This window comes from Prunus mume, linkage group LG8 (genome assembly GCF_029339155.1).
Source record: "Prunus mume cultivar Tortuosa linkage group LG8, ASM2933915v1, whole genome shotgun sequence".
Taxonomy (NCBI): Eukaryota; Viridiplantae; Streptophyta; class Magnoliopsida; order Rosales; family Rosaceae; genus Prunus; species Prunus mume.
In genome coordinates, this window is record NC_142705.1 from 1,944,565 (window position 1) to 1,965,129 (window position 20,565).

Sequence of the window (20,565 nt, forward strand, 5' to 3'; positions counted from 1 at the left end):
CTATACTTTGCACAGCATGTGTGAGTGTGTATTTATAGAGAGGTTTCGGTAATTCACGTGACGTGGCGTGAGGTTTGGAACCGTCCAAGGCGCGTGAGTAGGCTAGGCTTTACCCGCTTGGTGAAATTTGACCAACTTGGTTTTGCACTTTTACCAATATTCAATTACCATGTTGCACTTTCTCTTCTTAAAATTACGAATTTCGATTGGCTGTGTGTTGGTGCGTTTGTAAATTTGGTACGATAGATGGGCTAATGATATGTATGGTAAGAACCTTAGTTGCCGAGAAAGGGACCGACAAACCACGTGTCTTCAAGTGAATGGCTGTAGGGTTTGTTCTTATCAACACGTGTTGCCTTTGTCAACAGACTTTCGTTGGGCGGTTTGGGCCTTCTCTTTTTTTAATTGTTTGGGCGGTTTGAGTCTGAAACCGCCTTGTTTGAGGTCCGGCCTACGAACGGATCGATTTGAACCCCGAAAGACGCTGACTCACTGAGGCAGGCCTTTTGATCTACACGTGCCACCAACCTCTTCAACGGGGTGAGGTTAGGCCTTAGTGAGATCGTTGATCCATCAAAAAATTGGATCGGGCTGGCCTAAGGTGAAAATGTTTGGGGAACGTGGCCCATTTTCATCCGTTAGTTCATAATTTACGGGCCCAGATTTAGAGATCACAGAGAATGATATTAACTCCATTTTTATCGGCCTGTTCGCCTTCGCCTTCTCCTCCGTCTGGGCGGGCGCTCTTTGAAGCTTTCTCAGTCCCCTAAGAAAGACTACAAGGTACTGAGCTCCTTCCCCGCCCCTTTCCCCTTGGATTTTAACTTTTGGACGCAATTGTCTCATTCTTTTGATTTTAATTTTCCAATTCTTGGTTCATTTTCTGTTTGCTTTATCAGCCATTATATGGATTTCGTAGACAATAAATTGGTTTTATTTTCCCTGTAACTTCGTCTGAGTCTAATTAGGGTTGTTATTTTGGGGATTTAGGGTTGTGATGTTTTGGGATTCGTTGACGTTGGGTATGGGTTGTGGTGGTTGTGATTATGTATATGCTAATTTGTTTACATTAGTCCTTTTTATTTTTATTTTCAAGGGGGTGCTGAAAATGTTCAACTTTCATCTTTATTTGGTGCCGAATGGACCTGTGAGTGTTCGAAAAGGCGGCGCCTAGGCTCCTAGGCGGACACTAGGCGGGAGGACACCGCCTATGCGGGCGCTAGGCGGGTCTGGGCGGGTCGGGTTCTTTTAATTTTTTTTTTTCCTGACTTCAAAGAAAATCCGCACGCTGCCTCTCTCTCCTCTGAGCCGTCTCCCTCCCTCTCTCACGAAAGACCACCACCACCGGGCCGCGACCGGCTCGGAGGATATGGAGAGAAGGAAGAATTAGACTTAGAGGCCTAGCCTTTCATTTCAAGTATTTTTCTTTGTAGTACTGTTATGCTTAACTTTTTCGTTTTTCAAGGGGCTGCTGAAAATGTTCAACTTTCATCTTCTAATGGACCTGTGAGTGTTCGAAAAGGCGGCGCCTAGGCTCCTAGGCGTACACTAGGCGGAAGGACACCGCCTAGACGGGTCTGGGCGGGTGGGGTTCTTTTTAAAAAAAAAAATTCCTGACTTTAAAGAAAACCCTCACGCTGCCTCTCTCTCCTCTGAACCGTCTCTCTCTCTCTCTCACGAAAGACCACCACCACCAGGCCGCGACCGGCTCGGAGGATATGGAGAGGAGGAAGAGTTAAGACTTAGAGGCCTAGCCTTTCATTTCAAGTATTTTTCTTTGTAGTACTATTATGCTTAACTTTTTCGTTTTTCCCCCATGTTTTATATCAATTTTGGTACTTTATATATATATATATATATCCTTTTATTTTGCATGATTTTGGTATAAATTTATAATTTATAATTCTAAATAATTATGATTTTGTTTAATAATCTTCAATTTTAACTGTGAATGTAATTTATAAATTATACAACATTGTTGGAAGTTCATTTTTTCATTGATTTAGGGTTTATAATTTGCTGGCCTTGGATTTCTGTTAATGATATTTGTGTATATGCGTACAGTTTTAAAAAGCCAGTTGAGCTGCACAAAAGGAAAAGAGAAAGAAATGCCTCTGTATGATTGTATGCTTCTGGTGAAACCCCATGTAAGGAAGGAGGCTCTGATGGACTTGGTTGCTAGAGTAAGCAAACATGTTTACAGAAGAAATGGAGTTCTTACTAACATGAAGTCATTTGGCACTGTTCAGTTGGGCTATGGTATTAAGAAGCTTGATGGCAGATATTATCAGGTGGGTTTGTTTTTTCTGCAACCTAGTGAAATAGTTGTTATTGTAACTTAGATTTCGGGCCTCTTTTAGTTGTTTTGAATTGTTTCATTTTGCAATGTGAGAGCAAGCCTATTGTTTATTGCATTGCATTTGCGGATGTTTTCAAAGTGAACTTGTTAGATGCTATTTTGCTATAACTTTAGGGTCACGATGATGCCACTGAAGCTTCCTGCTGATATATTATAATTAATTTGTATTTCATACCTAGAAATTAGAAAGGACAATGTATCGTAAAATCATGGATGATACTTTCATAGGATTCTGTCCTTTTTCTATCTCCATATGTTGTCTAGTTGGTATTTCTTTCTGAATACAAACAAATTCTTATCTCATTTTGACCAGATAAAATTTTATTATAAATCAATTTGGTATATGGTATAGGGTCAACTAATGCAAATGACGATGATGGCTACACCTAACATCAACAAGGAGCTGCATTACTTGAACAAGGAAGATAGATTGCTGCGCTGGCTTTTGGTTAAACACCGAGACACGAAGTATGGACTGGAATTTCTTAGTGAAGAGGATGCAAATAGTGAAGTCAATAGGCTTCATCAGAACAGCATATATGATGATGATGAGGACGAGGATGAGGACGAGGACGAGGATGATGACGATGATGAATATGAAGTGGACCAAGGACGAAATCCAACTGAAGGTTAATGTAATTCTATCAGGGATGGCTTGTTGGCATTTTGTTGAAATTCTGGTTTTTGTTTGTCATAAGTTTAGTTAGTAGTAAGTTCTATGAACTATGTTGGGTGAGAATTGGCTTATCAATGTATTAAATGTTGTGAGCTTTTTGTTTTGATCTGGTTGGTGCACCTAAATTTATTTTTTCTTAATTGGCTAGTGTACAGAACCCTTTGAAGATGAACTTGATCATCTGATGATCTGTCATTGAAAACGTCTTCTGAGAGTTGAAAAGAGCAATGTGGAAGTGACTCTGCATTGACATGAAATGAAATAATGAAAAGTGTTTTAGCTTGAGTCTCTCTTGTCTCATCAGCTCTCTCTTGATGTTGAGTGCTCCTGGGAATTGGTTTGCTTGAATTAGAAGGATCCATGTTTGGAACTTCCTTGTATCTAAACTTTGCTGGATGAGGATGGATGGGCACCTACAACTACAAGGCAAACGGTCATGGAAAAATTATGAGCTGTAGGAATCTCACCCGCCCGAGAGGGATGGGGCAAAGCTATATTGCACGTGACTTGATCCCAATCCCTTCCCGTTTAAACCATTCAATTATGCATCTTAAAACTAACGTGGCATGTATTAACCAAAATATATAAAACGTGCCTTGCATAAAACAAAAAAGAATTAAAACCATATGAGTTATTTTTCCCATGCAGAAGCAGTAATGCCAAATTGCTACATGAAAAAACCATCTAAAAGGAAACAAGTCAGCAACAAAATATATAATTTGTCCCAATCGTCCTTCCAAAAGCAATAGTTACTTATCATCATCCATCATTAGATTTAGAGGCTAAGGGAAGTTCCAAATCAAAGATCGTTGTACTTGTTTTTAGAAGGTTGGCTATTAATGCACTTTTTTATTTGGGAGATTAGCTTATTTGGGTAAATTAGTTCATAATGTATTTTAATTCCGTATTTTATTAATTACAAGGGGATACAAATATAAGAGCATCTATAATGGAAGGGGTATATAGGGTGTATGTTAAATATACACCCTTTTTCACCGAAATCATCTCTAATGGGAGATATAAAATGTACATTTACATATATTTTTACATCTTTTACAGGCGGAACCCACCCGATAAAAGAGAAGAAAAATTATACATCTTAGATTTACATCATTTTTTATTGAAGCAAAAAACGTATTTAGACCCCCCGAGGTATAAATGGGATGTAAATCACTCCCAAAAATACACCCCTTATGTAGATGCTCTAAATAAGAGCAAGTCCGTGTACTGCCAAATTCTGCATGTTGACCCCCCTCCATCAATATGAAGTGGAGCCCACAACACCAACAACGTAAACGTACGGTCCCCACACGCCTACTAGGAGAAACGAATTACATATAAGGAAGGCCACACCGATTTTCCCGCTGGTTAATTGTAAGTTGGAAAATATAGAAAGTAGAAATTCAAAGATAGCAAATACAGAATTGCAATGGGAGAGTGATCATCATCTTCCTCCCTCTCCCTCCCTCCATGATCTCTCTCTCTCTCTTGCTCCTCTCGGACCTCCCCCGATCGTTTCCCTGAGAGAAGGATCGATCGCACAAAGCTAAGCAGCTCCCAATTAATTAATATAGCTTCCCCTGCCTCTGCCTCCTAGTAGGCTGGGCTAGCTTTTGAGCACGATGGATGCGTTACCGTCTCCGTCGTCATCGTCGTCGCCGTCGACGTTGAAGAAGGTGGGGAGCGAACGGTCCGAGGTGAGCACGATGAGCGGATTACTGGGACTCGGCGGAGGAGGAGGAGGAGGAGGAGGAGGAGAAGATCAGAGAGGGTCCTCCACATTTGAGTATTTTGGTTGGGTTTATCATTTGGGGGTCAACTCCATCGGCCACGAGTATTGTCACCTCCGCTTCCTCTTCATCCGCGGCAAGTATGTCGAGATGTACAAGCGTGACCCTCACGAGAACCCCGGCATTGTAAGCCAAATTCAATTCCTTTCTTACTTAATTAATTACCAATTCCATTTTCTTTGTAAATATATGCTCTGTGTCGACCAGAAACCCATTCGGAGGGGCGTTGTTGGGCCTACACTTATGCTGGAGGAGGTTGGGCGTCGAAAGGTCTACTATGGGGTAAATTTATATCTACTTTTAACTTTTAAGTGATTCTATACAATGCAACCATTGAATTTATTAATTAATTTGGAGCATTTTCAAGTAGAAGCGATATTTATTGTTGCTGTGGATGCTTGTTTCTCTCTTTCTGCAGGATGTTTACGTTCTACGGTTTTTCAATCGATTGGATGAATCAAAGAAGGGAGAAGTAAGTTTTGGCGCCATATTAACTATTCGTTTTTGCGGCTACTGTGCTAGAATGCGAATGTCATTGTTTCAGTTTACAAGAAATGATGCGAATATATTGTATAGAGTTACTTTTGTGAATTTTCATATACTGAATTGGTGATCTTGGCAAGTGTTTGTTAGTTTTGAGCCATTTCTCATACTCTCTGATATTCCTAGGCTTGTTGAAATGATTCTTTTTACGCATTACATTTGGGTTTCCTTTCTCTTATTTGATGAGATGGTTGACAATTAATTGGTTTCTGAAGATTGCTTGTGCTACGGCTGGAGAAGCCCAAAAATGGCTGGAGGCCTTTGATCAAGCCAAGCAACAGGTACGTCAAGTTTTGTAGAGAGTGTTCTTACTTTGCAAATTGAACATTTACCGTCGTCCTTGTGACAGAGCCGGTACTTTATTTTCCAAATGTTGAAACTGTAGTTCCGAATGCAATTGAGAATTGCATGTTTCCAGTTCATTGTTGTGTTTAATACACTGGAACTCTGCTTCTGATTACAGGCTGAGTTCGAGCTGACAAGAGGAGGTAGTGCCAGAAACAAACTGAACATGGAGACCGAGTACGCTTATAATTCCTGGATTGGTGATACACGTGCATAGTAATTCATATTAGCCATGTTGATTATGACCCACGTTTTTATTGTTGGATTCCATATACGATGATGGAATCTGTATGCTTGCATTCCACATTTATACCTATAACTTGATATATTCTATTATCGTGTTCTTTTTTTAATCTCTTTTGAATGTCCTACCATACAGGCTTATCATTAAGTCAATTAATTTGATTCTCTTCAATGCGCATATCATATTCTTTTTAAATGACCTTTTTTCTTGCTTTGTTAATATTGAAGGCTCAATCTCGATGTCCATCGACCTAGAGTAAGGCGCTATGCAAGTGGATTGAAAAAGCTTATAAGAATTGGGCAAGGTAAGGTGGTATGTAAATGGCTTATTTTTTAATGTTTACAATGGGACTGAGTTGGTTCAGGGTCCCAAAGTTCATTGGTCATTGGTCATTGAATTGACATATTTATTGAAATTTATGTTAGAGAAATAATTTTTTTACAATCTGGTTTAAAAAATAGTCTTTTTCGGTGCTTGGTTATATCGGTTGCTTATGTTCTCACATAAGTTCTTTTACATGTTTATTAAACGCATAATCATGAGCATCCTTTTTTTTTCCTTCAAATTTGAGAGTTGAGACATATAATACTAGTTCTATATTAATTTAAAAAAATTTATCTTTGTGTTACAGGACCAGAAACGCTTTTGTGCCAGTCCTCAAGCTTGGGTGCAAATGGTAGTACAGATGGATACTTCGAAAGAGATATCAATGATGCAATTGAAGCATATGAGTGGAAATGTGTGCGAACAATTAATGGTATTCTTCTCTTACTATTCACTTGATAGACATCAGCAGGCAAAGAATAGTTATCTCTTTCTCTTACTGAATTTTTAGGACTGCAGTTTGGTGATTTCAGTGAACCATGCAATCTTCTGATTTATTTTCTTCATGCGTGTGTTATTTTTGGTTTCAGGTGTTAGAATATTTGAAGATGTTGCTAACTCTGAGGTATCTCATTGTAGATAGATACGTGCATTTTTCTATATGTGTGTGTGAGCATCTGTGTGTTTGTTTCTGCGCGCATGTAAGAGAATGCATCGCATTCTCAGCATCATCTCATGCTTTATTAATTCCACTGTTGGTAGAGTGGTAAAGGTGTTATTGTCAAGGCTGTTGCTGTCATCGATGCAAGTGCAGATACTGCTTTCGAAGTACTTTTAAACCTTGAGCGACATCAGAGATATGAGTAAGTTGTCTTACGTAATAAATATATCACCATACAAATTTTCTCTGTCTAATAATTTTCGTTTCAGGTGGGATATGCTGACAGGTGACTTGGAGCTGTTAGATTCTTATGATGGGCACCTGGATGTTGTCTATGGGACATTTGATCCTAGGTATCTTACTCGGTAATGATGTTATATGTGACTAGCTCTCTCTAATCTTTGAGAAAATACCTTCGTCTTATTTCTACTGATCAAGCCCTTATTTAATGTTTTATATAATTTTGCATGGCTTCTTAACATAATAAAGTCAGTCTGCAGTCTTAACATAATAAAGTCAGTCTGCATTCTGTTTATTGTTTCATCATCGTGAGGTTTTCATTTGTTACTTAACATGTTATACAGGTGGCATTCGAAAAGAGATTTTATATTTTCTAGGCAATGGTTTTGCGGACAAGACGGAACATATAGTAAGACGATATAAATTTCAGCATTATCAATCTGAGTATAATTTCACTTTGTGAAGTAGAGAGTAGAGCTTAACTATCGCTTGCTTCATTTTTGTCCTCAAGAAAACATGGCTTTTGCCTTCCTATTTTGCTGATATCTTTTGTTAATCTTAATGCAGCAATCTTGCATTTCCCAGCTGTTCATAAGAAGAAGCCTCCAAGATCTGGATATCGTCGTACAAAAATAAACCGTAAGAGATTTTATCTGCTTTACAGAAGAAATTGATAATTAGTGAAGCTTGCTATCACAGATTTGTACCACTTTCCGTGGTTTTATAAAACCCTTGCAAATTTTAGGATGAATTGACTGGCTTGCTAGCACAGATTTGTAGCACTTGATAACATTTTTTTTCCAAATCTGATGATGCTTGTTTTTTTTTTTTTTTTTTTGTTCTCATCAATGAAGCTCAATTTCTGCTATCAGAAAGTCTCCGTTTCTTCATTAAGTTGGTGTTCTTTTTATGTTTTTAATTTGTATCGCAGCATCTACTTGGGAGGTTAGAAATTTGAACACATCCATGGGTTCAAATACTCCAAGATGTCTTGTCACTCAAATGTTAGAGATAAATTCTGCGGGCTGGTGCAGATGGAAGAAAAATCACTGCTCAAAGTTTGAAAAGAGTGTACCTTATGCATTATTGTGCCAAGTGGGAGGTTGAGACATTAATTATCTATATTTTTCTGTGTTTTGTTTTGAATTTATGATCCGAATGTTCTATGCTATAAAAAAAAAACCTTCATGTGAGAACTGTTGCTTAACCTACCCTTAAACTGGTTTCCAAAACCATATAACATGAGATATCTCAAGTATTTCGTAAAATGTTTATTGCAAAGGCAGTTATGTTTCTTTTGTTTTTGTAATTGTTCAGGTCTTAAGGAATATATTGGAGCAAATCCTGCACTCAAATTTGAATCTTCTACTACAGTTATCCAATCAAAACTATCTGAAGTTTCCGTTTCCAATGCTGAATTTGAGGAGTCAGAAGTCAAGGATGAGTTTTATGATGCAATGTCTGCGGACTCTTCATCTTCTGACGAAGAACTTGACAACAAGGTTTTCCTTTTCTGATTTTCTTCATCTTGGAATGGAACACTATTTGTGGTCCAATTGAATGCATCTCACATTTGTATTGAGATATTATTTTGAATTCCAGATATTAATAGCCACCCTCTATACTTTGCAGGATTCAAAATTGAACTTGGCCTTGAAGCGAACCTCAGGTTTGCTCACATCTAAGTACTTTTAATTATGCATTGATCTATTATGCTACTATAAATTATTATCATCAGTTTCAAGAGTGAAGCTATCTTATGTAACCTTCCTGCGTACTAGAATGGTGTCCCTTCTTTTTGCTTTCTTTTTTATAAAGCTTTTTACTTATTTAAGAACCAAAAGACATGAATACATTCAAAGACTGGTTTGTCATTATTTTTTACCGTTTTTAAAAAACTATCAGTGCTTAAGTATAGGTCATTCTGGATACAGCTGCAGATGCTAATAAGGAACTGGATTCTGAAGTGGCTCCTGTCATGATTGACCCAAGCCAATTCCGTGGTTCATTGCGCAATGGGAAGGATGAGGCTGACACAAACTGTTGGACATGTCCAAGCGGTACGGGATTTATGATCAGGGGAAAGAACTACCTAAAGGACAATTCCAAGGTGGGCTGTACTCTGCCTTGAACTAATTTGACTGAGAACTTGCACTGTGTTTGTACATTTGATCCGTATGTGGTGTTTGGTTTAGTTTCCCTTTTTTTTCCTTGGAACATTCTGCACGAAATCCGATGACTTCCGGTCATCTTCTTATGCTTATTGCTCACTCACTCTTTCAAGGTAATGGGAGGAGATCCCCTTCTCAAGCTCATAGCAGTAGATTGGTTCAAAGTTGATAAAAGCTTAGATAGGATTGCACTCCATCCACGGAGTCTTCTTCAGGTAGAGTTAGTTTTTCATGTTCGAATTGCTTTTATATTGATAAAGTAAATTGTTAATTTGAAAGTTCATTTCTGATTTCTGTCTAAGCATACCCTTCTTGATTTCAGTCACAGGCTGGAAAGAAGCTTCCATTTGTACTTGTCATTAATCTCCAGGTACGTATATGAATTCCTCCCAAACCATTCCTTTGCTAGGAAATGGGATGACTGTTTGTCATTTACAGAAGTGCAGACGGAAATGGACAAGTAGTCCCAATCTTGTCTCATATTTGATACATGTCTCATAGACCAATAAAGCTAGGTTTAGAAGATAATGAGATATACGTTGAACTATGTTGATAAGTGAACTGCCCTCTTACTATCTTTATGATATGTCGTTTTTCTGTTTCAGGTTCCCGCAAAACCTAACTATAGTTTGGCACTTTACTATGCTTCTGACAGACCTGCAAAGCCAGGTTCTTTGTTTGCTCAATTTGTGGATGGGAGTGACATGTTTCGTGATGCACGATTTAAGTTAATTCCTAGTATCGTTGAGGTATGTTATGCTTTAACTCTGAAGTATGCATAGGCACGTGGGTGTTCTACGTTTGATGGAAAAGAGTAGCTAATGGTTGTCTACTGTTACAGGGATATTGGATGGTCAAGCGTGCTGTTGGAACAAAAGCTTGCCTATTGGGGAAAGCTGTGACTTGCAAATATTTCAGACAAGACAACTTTCTAGAGGTAATTTAATCATATTATTGTGCAGTTCCCTCTATTTGAGGATCCTGAATATGTGTTCCTCAACTTTCAGTCAACTGTCAAATAATTATTTTTGAGTTTTTTCTAGTTTGAGAAGTTTAGTAACTGAACAAACTTTCAAAGAATCTACATAACTATTTGTAGCAATAACAAATCTATGAGTGGCTAGCAATTTTTCTATGATACAAGCAGAAACTTACTTGACGGTGTAGAACTAAAACTGTTATTTCAAGCATTATTAACCTTTCTTGATTGCTTATGGGGCACCTCTAATGATTGCCCTGCTATATTCTGCTTGTTTTTTTTCAAATGTAATAAACTACTACAACTTTTCAGATTGATGTGGATATTGGATCATCATCTGTAGCAAGGAGTGTCATCGGACTTGTCCTAGGATATGTCACGAGCATAGTGGTTGACCTTGCCATTTTGATAGAGGTTTGTGTCTTAATGATTGTTGCACTCTTGGGTACAGTGTTCCTTATATCAACTTTTGGTCTTCTTTTGGTATGAACGTGTTCTGAACTTGTTAAAGAGAGCTAAGTATTGGTAATACATAATTTGTACTTTCACCCATAGACATGCATGTGTGTGTGTGAGAGAGAGAGAGAGAGAGAGAGAGGTATAACCAATAGGGAGAAGGATAAATAAAGAGAGCTTCTAGTAACATTGCAAAAATATATCATAAAAAACAGAGCATAGCAAAAATATTGATGTAACCTGGTTGCATGTGATAAACACATACTTTGCTTGCAGGCAAAAGAGGAGGCGGAGTTGCCCGAGTACATTCTTGGGACTGTTCGACTAAATCGTTTGAAGCTCGACTCTGCTGTCCGTTTGGAGGTTTGATGTTGTATCAACATTCTTTAGTCATTTTTACGACCTTTGTCATGAGCTATTGCTTCAACGGGGTGGTTTTCTTTTTCCTCATTTTTTTGTAAGAGTCACCAGGGTTTTGATTTGCATTACACGGTCTACTGTAGAATAAAACATTAATTGACTGTTATCACATGAAATATGAAGTAATACAAAGATGGAAGACCATTTCTTCCACTTGTCTTCTTTATCCAAATTCCGTTAGCAGTTTCAACTTTCAAGGACCAAACTTGAGTTCATACTTTGTCAGTATATAGGCTGTTATACTTGATTTCTTCCATTTCATTTTTCTTCTCTTTACTTGAGTCCTTGATGCATGCAAAACTGGTCTTGCAGAAGATGTACTCAACAAAATGATATTTCAATTATTCCCAAATATGCTGTATGTATAATATAAGATTCTAAGCTTTGTGTGCTAAAAGATGCAGTGAAAAAAAAAAAAAAAAAGAGGCGCAAACAAGTAAATTGCAACCACATATATATAGGCTGAAACACGTACATAAAAACTCCTCTTCCTTGGCTTTCTGGGAAGTGTTATTGTCGGAGAGTTTATTATTCTTACGGAACATTACTTCTGGTGATTGAGAGTTGTATATGTGAAGGTTACACATTTACTCTGGCATTCCCTTGTCTATGTTTTAACGAAATCCTGAATGATGTTAGATCTAAGTAAGGGGATTATGCTGATGGTGGTGATGTAACGCTTAAGACAGGTTTAAGGGTTATTACTAACAATCAAAAGCACAAGTAAAAACTACCATAATTCAAAGATGGATGAGTGTTAGAGCATCCACAGTGGAGGGTGTAAATTCGGGAATGTAAAGTCACTTTTACATCCTCTTTATACATCTGGGGGGGTGTAAATATGTTTTTTGCTCCAATTGGAAAAGATGTAAATCTAAGATGTATAATTGTTTCTTTATTTTTCTTTTCTTTTCTCGGGTGGGTCCCGCCTACAAGAGATATAAAATAAAATGTATATTTACATTTAGAGACGATTCGGTGATAAGAGGTGTATATTTATATCCCTTTACATCTTTCTATTAGAGATGATTTCGGTGATAAGAGGTGTATATTTAACATACACCCTTATATATACTCCCCATGGATGCTCTTATAGAGTTAGATCATAGATGGATGAAGAGGGCCCCTTTCTTCAATCACTTTATGAACTCCACCCACTCTATCTTTGCTTTTCTTTTCTTTTTATGTATTATACAATACTTTATGCATGATTGATTGATTGATGCCTTTTTTTTAGCAAAATGTTAAATCCCATTTTGCTTATTAGTTTCTGCACCACTAATATTTTGACCAAATGTTTCCCCTATTTTAATCTCTAAATTAACAGAAAAACTTTCTTGTAATGAGGATATGATTGTTTTACTATTTTCGTCCAATAATACAATGACATGTGAAAAAATTATTCCGCGTATCATTATATTATTGATTGAAAATAACAAAAAATATTATCCTCGTTGTTGCATGAAAGTCTCCCTCCCAAATGAGACCCAACTGACTTCATGTACAGCATATCTCATTTCAAAGCAAGGTGATCAGTGGGTATCTTGCCCCACATATGAAGAATGGGTAAAACAGAATTTCTGAGAAAATCTAGGTTTAATACATTTTTAATTGTACTTCATGTATATGATTGGATGAGGGTGGTATCATATCAAATATAATAAGCTGTTAACACTTTTTCACTCTAATGGGAATCCAATTCGGGTAAATTACTTTCCTAAATAAAAAGATGTGATGTTCTCGGCACACGCAAATCCAATTCAAATCAAAGCAGATGTTGAAACTTGAAATAGTGAAGTTTGCTTTTCAATTTCAAACCTACCCTGTCGGCTGGAAACTTCTTCGGCTAGTTTTGTTTTTGTTTTTGTTTTTTTTATCAACATTCAACACCATTGCATCATCTTCCGGGCTAAAACACGATATACCATGTTTTGATCACTCATTCATACCATCACTTTTACTTGGGCCAAAAAAGAACCGTAGATTCTTAAAGCACGGTTGTGGCCACTTTTATCACAGAGCCACCACAAGCAAGCGGCAAAGTGAAATAGGAAGATGACAAAATGTGCAATGTCTTGCAGCACTGTTTATATATGGCATAGCAGCAGGTTTACATTAAGAGAATCACGAGATTTCCTGAGGGATTTAATTGTCAGGGTAGCTCTGTCTCTGTGTGTGAAGTTGGTGAACCATTGGTTGCTTGCAGGCCCCTCTGTTCTCGTGAGCCGTGATAATGGTAAACCCAAAACTTGAATTACCAATTGGCACTGTTTCCTTTGAATCAACAGAGAGCATTTTGCATGACATGTATGTTTGTAAACTTTGTACTTTGTATGTATGGCCCTAGAGTTTTCCATTTTTTTAATTAAACCAAAATAAGTGTACTGATAATAATAAGACAGGCTTTTCTGGTCCTTTTTATACACTTTTAATACATTAATTCTAAAAACTCTAATGCTTTTAGCAGTTTTACTTTCCTCTGTTCCAGTTATGTTTCCTCTTATTTGCTTTTCTTATGGGCATCACACATTTTAACCTAAAAGTAGATGTTGACCCATTTCATCACAAAACCACCCCATTCATAGGAGAAATACTTCCCTACTCCCGTTTCATTGTTCAATTCTTTCTATATCTATCATCATTTAATAAGTGACACGGGAAGACATATAGGAAGACGTGGAAGTTTTTCTCCACCCATAAGGATGTACATGATGTGTGCTTAAGGAAACCTATCTCAATTTTACCTCCATCATGATCCAACAACAATGATCTGGTTTTGTTTGAAGGGTTTCGATGCCCCTAAGCTAACTAATCCATCCCTACATACTTAACAAAGGCAAAATGTTTCCACTGTAATATAACCTCCTGGGAGGCCACTGCCATAGAGGCCACGCCACAGCATACTGCTCAATAAAATCGTTCAATTTTAGAAAATGTATAGCAAAAATGTTATGAACAAAAAAGGTTCAAGAAAACACGCATGCACGCACGCACGCACTCACCCACACGATCTCTCATCCCTGGAATTCACTGTTACGGTCAAGATTCAAGAATGGGCGAAACTCTTTTGTGAATGTCCGTCCCTCAAGGAACACAAAAGGCTCTGCTGATCATAAATCAAGAAAAAGGTGACTTCTTTTATTGAACATCAACCTTGTCTTTACTCCTTTACCTTCCCTTTCCCCCTGCACTGCACTGCTCCTCAGCACCTGCCACTGTCATTTCAAATATCTTCAATCATATTTATCAATTCTTGTACTTAATACAATCTCATTAACAACAAGTTATTACCTTGAAGCTGATTTGGCTGCATATAAATTCTTTTTTTTTTTTTAGCTTTGAAATTGTGTCCCTCCCTCCCTAATGTATGTATTGTTCATATTTCTTCTTAAAGCTTTGAAATTATTTATTGTGCCCACCTAAAAAAACTTACTTGTAATGGAGATAACATTATTTTGATATATCTGACAAATAACACAATGACATATAAAAAAGATATCCCTCGTGTCATTGTGTTAAAGTGATATCCTTCCATGAGAGTGTTTCTTGTGCCCACCCTGTGCTGATGTGCACCATGAACACTGTAGGTGACAGCCATTATTGAAAGGAAACAGCAAAAGGTAATAAACATGCATTATGGACCATCATTACTGAGAAGATTATCTTATAAGAATCACAATCAAAGAACAGTTGATAGTCCAAAAATAATAGATTAAACAATTAATCACGTATTATGATTTATGTATCGTTTGAATTGACTAATGAATCATCTCCTCAAGTTGCACTAGGAACCTTTTTTGAGTGAAACTTTGTACCTGAACATCACAGAGGTGTTGGTTACTTATTAGGCCTAAACAGAGTAGTCTTTTTATAATTACCGAAGAATACATATCTTGTTATAATATAATAGTGAGGAGCAATTTGCTTGAAGAAGCCATCCAGCCTAAAGAGACTGTACAGAATACACCTTTACTATTTTCGATAACACATAAACATGGATATTGATTGATTCTCTCTCCTGTTAACTTATGTCCCACGGTGTGCAAATACCAATTCAGAATTCAAGTCGCTCGCTCTGCTCTCTGCTCTCTGCTCTCTGCTCTCTGCTCTCTTATTGGATTCTTTCCAGTGGGAAAAAGAGATACCCTGCCTTCCTGTGAGATGAAAGCTTTATTCTTAGGAGATTTTACTTTATTCTTAATGGCCAACACCATCCAAATAAACCCAAAGCAAATAGAGGTCCCATCTCGCACCCAAAAGCAACCCAACATACAATTTAATTATATTATATTCTCATTTCAACTAATCAAAAGTATATCAGCCAATCACCATTCCCTTTCATTGTTGAGCCCTCCTCCTTTCGCTAGTTCCCATGCATCTCTCGCTAAAGTCTCACCAAAACAAACGGATACCTTATAATAATCTGACACATTTTTCTTTCTTTGGGTCTCTAAAATTGTCCCTCTCTCATCTCAACTGCGAGTTCCGATGGAGATTTTCCATTGCTTCTTCTACTTAAATTTTCTGCTCGTCCCTTTGATGTTCTTTGTGGCGGTTTCAGCAGCTGATCTCTACTCAGACACCCTTCTGAGCTTAAAATCTGAGCTTGTAGATGACCATGGTAGTTTGGAAGACTGGTTTGTGCCTTCCGGATATAACCCATCTGGGAAAATCTACGCATGTTCTTGGTCTGGTGTCAAATGTAACAAGAACTCCACTGTTACTGGTTTAGACCTGTCAATGAAGATGCTTGGTGGTGCAATTTCTGGAAAGCAATTTAACGTCTTCACTGAGCTTGTTGATCTCAACCTCAGTTACAACTCATTCTCTGGCCAGCTCCCTGTGGGAATTTTCAACCTCACCAGTCTAAGAAGCTTGGATATTAGCAGAAACAACTTTTCTGGTCACTTTCCTGGTGGAGTCTCAGGTCTTGGAAACTTGGTTGTGCTTGATGCCTTTAGCAACAGCTTTTCGGGGTCATTGCCTACTGAGGTTTCACAGCTTCCACATCTCAAGGTCCTCAATTTAGCTGGAAGTTATTTCAAGGGACCAATCCCATCAGAATATGGTTCTTTCAAGAGCCTGGAGTTTCTTCATCTTGCAGGGAATATGATCAGTGGAAGCATACCACCAGAACTGGGCAAGCTCAAAACAGTCACCCATGTGGAGATTGGCTACAATTTTTATCAGGGAAGCATCCCGTGGCAATTGGGCAACATGAGTGAGCTTCAGTATCTTGATATTGCTTATGCAAACCTCTCCGGCTCAATACCAAGGGAACTTGGCAATCTCACCAAGCTTGAGTCACTTTTTCTCTTCAGAAACCAGCTCAGTGGACTGCTACCGGGGGAATTTAGCAAAATCAGGCCTCTCACAAGCTTGGATCTTTCTGATAATCTGCTTTCTGGGCCTATCCCCGAGAGCCTTTTAGAGTTGAAGAGCCTTAGACTGCTCAGTCTTTTTTACAATGACATGAGTGGCACAGTTCCTGAAGGAATTGCAGAGCTTCCGTCACTAGAGACTCTTCTTATATGGAACAATTTCTTCTCTGGGAACCTTCCACAGAGCTTGGGCAGGAACTCAAACCTCAAGTGGGTGGATGTCTCTACAAACAACTTCAATGGCAGCATTCCAGCGGATATCTGTTTGCAAGGTGTGCTATTTAAGTTGATGCTCTTTTCAAACAATTTTACAGGCGGTCTTTCCACATCTCTCTCCAATTGTTCTTCTCTTGTTCGTCTTCGACTTGAAGATAACTCATTCTCAGGTGAGATCCCTTTGAAATTCAGCCGTCTTCCTGATATCACATATGTTGACTTATCTGGGAACAAGCTTACTGGTGGGATTCCAATAGATATATCACAAGCTCCCAAGCTTGAGTACTTCAATGTTTCTAATAATCCAGAATTAGGGGGTACAATTCCTGCACAAACATGGTCTTCGCCACTTCTTCAGAATTTTTCTGCATCTTCATGTGGTATCATTGGCTATCTTCCCCCATTCCAAAACTGCAAATCCATATCTGTTGTTGAACTGAGCATGAACAGTTTAGAAGGAACCGTTCCAGAAAGTGTTTCTAACTGCCAGGCTCTTGAGAGGTTTGCTTTAGCTAACAATAATTTATCAGGTCATATACCTGAGGAGCTTGCAGGTGTTCCTACCCTTGGTGTCCTAGACCTGTCACATAATAGTTTCAATGGACCAATACCTGCCAAGTTTGGTTCTTCTTCGAGCTTATTACTTCTAAATGTGTCTTTCAATGATATTTCTGGAACCATTCCTTCTGCAAAGCTATTAAGAGCAATGGGAAGTAGCGCATTCATTGGAAATCCAAAGCTATGTGGAAAACCTCTGAGACCATGTCCGAGTTCGGTGGCCATATTTGGAAGCAGAGGCGCCGGGAAGCTTATATGGGTCCTGCTACTGTGTGCAGGTGTAATTATGTTCATTACTCTATCAATTCTGGGGATAATTTATATCCAAAGAGGCAGCAAAAGGCAATGGAAGATGATCTCATTTGCTGGACTTCCTCAATTCACAGCAAATGATGTATTGATGAGCTTCAGTTCTATAGAATCCATGGATGCACTGCCTCCATTGTCAGCTTCAGCATGCAAAGCAGTTCTGCCCACAGGAATCACAGTTTCAGTGAAGAAGATTGAATGGGAAGCAAAGAGAATGGGAGTTATGTTGGAATTTATTACCCAAATTGGGAATGCAAGGCATAAGAATCTAGCTCGATTGCTCGGATTTTGCTACAACAAGCATCTGGCTTATCTCTTGTACGATTACGCCCCCAATGGAAATTTAGCTGAAAAGATAAGAGTGAAAAGGGAATGGGCAGCCAAGTACAAAATTGTGATCGGCATCGCAAAGGGATTATGCTTCCTTCACCATGACTGTCATCCGGCAATTGCCCATGGAGACTTGAGGTCGAGTAATATAGTGTTTGATGAAAATATGGAACCTCAACTGTCAGAATTCGGGTTCAAGCATCTGCTCGAGTTGAACAAAGGTTCATTTGCAGCAGCAACTTCCAAAAGGGATACAGGTATGCATAACAAAATGTGTTCTTTCGTGTAGTAGAGATCATCAATTATGTAATAGTTGTCTTCAAAAAGTTTTACCCTGCCATGCCAAACATATAATTTAAGGCCTTCCATCACCAGTACCATTACCAAAGTAGAGAATATATATACCTGAGCAACCTTGAGTATTTAACCCTCTGGAACTCAGTGAAGTCCTAACAAGAAAGTTTGTGATGTGCATAAAAGTAGAGTCAGTCACCTGATACAATGAAGACTAGCAAATCTAGAAGATATATATATATATATATATATATATTTTTTTGCCTGTAGAAGCTGTGAAAGAGAATTATCTGAACACCTCGATTTCTTTTGCTATTAGCCTCTGTCAATTCTGTCATTACTCATTTTCTTCTTTTGTTTGGACCCAAAAGCAGCTGTTGAAAACTTTGTTTGTAAATGTTTGAACAGGTGATACCAATAGTGCCACAAAAGAGGAGCTATACAGGGATGTATATAGCTTTGGGGACATTATGCTGGAAATTTTAAGCAATGGCAGGTTGACGAATTCAGGAGCAAGCATACAGAGCAAGTCAAGGGAAGTTGTTCTGAGAGAAATTTACAATGAGAATGAAGTTGGTACGAATGCTCCAGTGCGAGAGGAGATAAAATTGGTACTTGAGGTTGCTACACTTTGCACCATGAGTAGGCCGTCTGATCGGCCATCAATGGAGAATACATTGAAGCTTTTATCAGAGTGGAAAAGCAACAAGAAAAATAACCCAACTATTGAAGCAGCAGCAGCAGGATTATGATTTTAGATGCATATTACCAATTAAAAACAAAGATATATATATACAAGATGAAGTACTTAAGTGAGAGATTTGGCTGTTTCTGTTTGTAGTGAATTTGTTGTTCTCTAGCTTGTTTCTACCATAAGCATTAGAAATGTTTTTGCTGTATAATATTAATTTTAATATTAATAACGGCATATAAATATAATATATAATATAGTATAAGTTTGTTGTGTTTTTCCAATTTCCATAGCCCTTGGTATTGAGTTAACAGAAGCAGTTTGTTTCACATTAACATTACACTGTTACATACAAAATCTTTTTCCATGAGACTTTTGCTTCAAATCTAACTCAGCCTTGAAATCTCAGTGTGTAAAGCATCAACGACGCCTTGAAAGCTATCAAATTGAGAGCTCGCCAAATCAACTCTAACCCCAGAATGGGCCTGTGGGCCCCAGACGCCGTGATGGGCCCGTGGGCCGCAACCAACATCTTGGGACACCTCTTCTTGGCAATCTCCCAATCCAGCCCAAACTCCTTGAAGCTCTTCAGTAAGCCCTCCACCTCCGTAGTGCTCGTGAACACCATCGCATCCAACGCTCCTTCCTCAATCCTCTCCACCACGTGCTTAGCGCACCGCGGCCCGGCCCACCGCGTCTCGTAGGCATTAACCCTAACCGGAACCCATCGCTTGGCCTCCAAGTCTCGGAGAAAATCGGGGACCACAGGAGGCTCAACCAGTCCCACCACGACCGGGACTGGACACAACACCCTCCGATTGCGTCCGTCTCCTAGTGCTGCAATTAAGCCGCTCGGAGTCGCAGTCGGTGGGACTAAAATTCTAACCCGGTTAGGATTTGAACAGAGCTTATGGACGAAGTTGTCGTCCATGAGCTCGGCGTCCTTGCCCAACGCGGCGATAATGAATGCATCGCCGTGCGGCGACAGGAGAGGGTGATTGATGTCTGCGGCGGCGGCAGAAAGGGCGGTGATTGCGGTGCGTGAAGGGAAGGCGATGGCGGAGAAGAGGTCGAGGGAAGGGGGTGGCGATAGGTAGGGTTTGAGAGCGGAGATGGTGGGTGGGGTGGGCTGGACGATGAGCGTGGGAGAGGAGATTGGGTTGAATCCTTTGAGGGCGAGGAGGTGGGCCAGCCTGGCGGCGTAGTTTGGAGGGGTGGTGAAGGCAACTGTGGGCGTGGCTGTGGGCACGCTCATGATGCTCTGGTGCTAAAGCAAAAACTTGTTTGTCTGCAAAATGTTAATCCATGGCAGCCCAAAAGCGGGAGGCAACATGGTAAATGCTAGCCCATGGAAAGCGTCACTAGTCAAAGGAAAGCCCAGACCCAAGCCCAAACTACTACCTGACCCAACTAAAGAACAAAAAAAAAAGAGATAATTTGCAAAGTCGTTGGAATTTGGAGCGACCATCAAGTCATTATATGACTTCTTGTATTTTCACATTTTGGGAACATTCAAATGATTAAGTTCAACATCAAACGCAAAAAAACCTAACCTCCACAATGGCTAAGAAATCGCAC

The 20,565-nt window shown here is 38.9% G+C and overlaps 4 protein-coding genes across 8 annotated transcripts; 3 read left to right on the forward strand and 1 right to left on the reverse strand.

Moving 5' to 3' along the window:
* The first annotated feature begins 625 nt into the window (after nucleotides 1-625).
* LOC103341188 (uncharacterized) lies at nucleotides 626-3,175 on the forward strand. 3 transcript variants are annotated; one of them, XM_008244667.3, is made up of 3 exons: nucleotides 626-783; nucleotides 2,065-2,291; nucleotides 2,712-3,175. In XM_008244667.3, exons 2-3 carry the CDS (start codon nucleotides 2,109-2,111, stop codon nucleotides 2,991-2,993), a joined length of 465 nt encoding a protein of 154 aa, XP_008242889.2. In that variant the 5' UTR covers nucleotides 626-783; nucleotides 2,065-2,108; the 3' UTR covers nucleotides 2,994-3,175. The 3 variants fall into 3 exon arrangements, with proteins under 3 accessions (XP_008242889.2, XP_008242888.2, XP_088898446.1); XM_008244666.3 differs by lacking the exon at nucleotides 626-783 and adding an exon at nucleotides 1,276-1,734; XM_089042320.1 differs by lacking the exon at nucleotides 626-783 and adding an exon at nucleotides 1,746-1,767.
* A 1,223-nt stretch (nucleotides 3,176-4,398) lies between these two features.
* LOC103341187 (ENHANCED DISEASE RESISTANCE protein (DUF1336)) lies at nucleotides 4,399-11,380 on the forward strand. Of its 3 annotated transcripts, none has more exons than XM_008244665.3 (22): nucleotides 4,399-4,951; nucleotides 5,033-5,107; nucleotides 5,244-5,297; nucleotides 5,584-5,649; nucleotides 5,832-5,890; nucleotides 6,185-6,261; nucleotides 6,589-6,714; nucleotides 6,872-6,906; nucleotides 7,044-7,144; nucleotides 7,212-7,307; nucleotides 7,527-7,591; nucleotides 7,750-7,821; nucleotides 8,114-8,284; nucleotides 8,500-8,684; nucleotides 8,815-8,851; nucleotides 9,117-9,292; nucleotides 9,467-9,568; nucleotides 9,676-9,723; nucleotides 9,959-10,102; nucleotides 10,195-10,290; nucleotides 10,645-10,746; nucleotides 11,065-11,380. In XM_008244665.3, exons 1-22 carry the CDS (start codon nucleotides 4,658-4,660, stop codon nucleotides 11,155-11,157), a joined length of 2,274 nt encoding a protein of 757 aa, XP_008242887.2. In that variant the 5' UTR covers nucleotides 4,399-4,657; the 3' UTR covers nucleotides 11,158-11,380. The 3 variants fall into 3 exon arrangements, with proteins under 3 accessions (XP_008242887.2, XP_016651894.2, XP_016651895.2); XM_016796408.2 differs by having other exon boundaries at nucleotides 4,401-4,951; nucleotides 7,212-7,295; XM_016796409.2 differs by lacking the exon at nucleotides 8,114-8,284 and having other exon boundaries at nucleotides 4,401-4,951.
* A 4,168-nt stretch (nucleotides 11,381-15,548) lies between these two features.
* On the forward strand, nucleotides 15,549-19,271 carry MOL1 (Leucine-rich repeat transmembrane protein kinase family protein). Its single transcript, XM_008244664.2, has 2 exons — nucleotides 15,549-18,259; nucleotides 18,705-19,271. The coding sequence occupies exons 1-2, from the start codon at nucleotides 15,697-15,699 to the stop codon at nucleotides 19,046-19,048; spliced, it is 2,907 nt and encodes a 968-aa protein (XP_008242886.2). The 5' UTR covers nucleotides 15,549-15,696; the 3' UTR covers nucleotides 19,049-19,271.
* Nucleotides 19,272-19,378: 107 nt separating this feature from the next.
* LOC103341364 (uncharacterized) lies at nucleotides 19,379-20,242 on the reverse strand. Its single transcript, XM_016796226.2, has one exon. The coding sequence runs from the start codon at nucleotides 20,240-20,242 to the stop codon at nucleotides 19,379-19,381; it is 864 nt and encodes a 287-aa protein (XP_016651712.2).
* Nucleotides 20,243-20,565: the final 323 nt, after the last annotated feature.

Excerpts from the sequence above, each read along its gene's own strand:
- LOC103341187 (XM_008244665.3), top strand. The coding sequence starts at position 4,658 with ATGGATGCGTTACCGTCTCCGTCGTCATCGTCGTCGCCGTCGACGTTG. Across the intron at positions 5,650-5,831 it reads TTGATCAAGCCAAGCAACAG|GCTGAGTTCGAGCTGACAAG; the intron begins GTACGTCAAGTT and ends TTCTGATTACAG. Across the intron at positions 6,907-7,043 it reads AAGATGTTGCTAACTCTGAG|AGTGGTAAAGGTGTTATTGT; the intron begins GTATCTCATTGT and ends CACTGTTGGTAG.
- LOC103341364 (XM_016796226.2), bottom strand. The coding sequence starts at position 20,242 with ATGAGCGTGCCCACAGCCACGCCCACAGTTGCCTTCACCACCCCTCCA.
- MOL1 (XM_008244664.2), top strand. The coding sequence starts at position 15,697 with ATGGAGATTTTCCATTGCTTCTTCTACTTAAATTTTCTGCTCGTCCCT. Across the intron at positions 18,260-18,704 it reads AACTTCCAAAAGGGATACAG|GTGATACCAATAGTGCCACA; the intron begins GTATGCATAACA and ends ATGTTTGAACAG.
- LOC103341188 (XM_008244666.3), top strand. Across the intron at positions 2,292-2,711 it reads TTGATGGCAGATATTATCAG|GGTCAACTAATGCAAATGAC; the intron begins GTGGGTTTGTTT and ends TATATGGTATAG.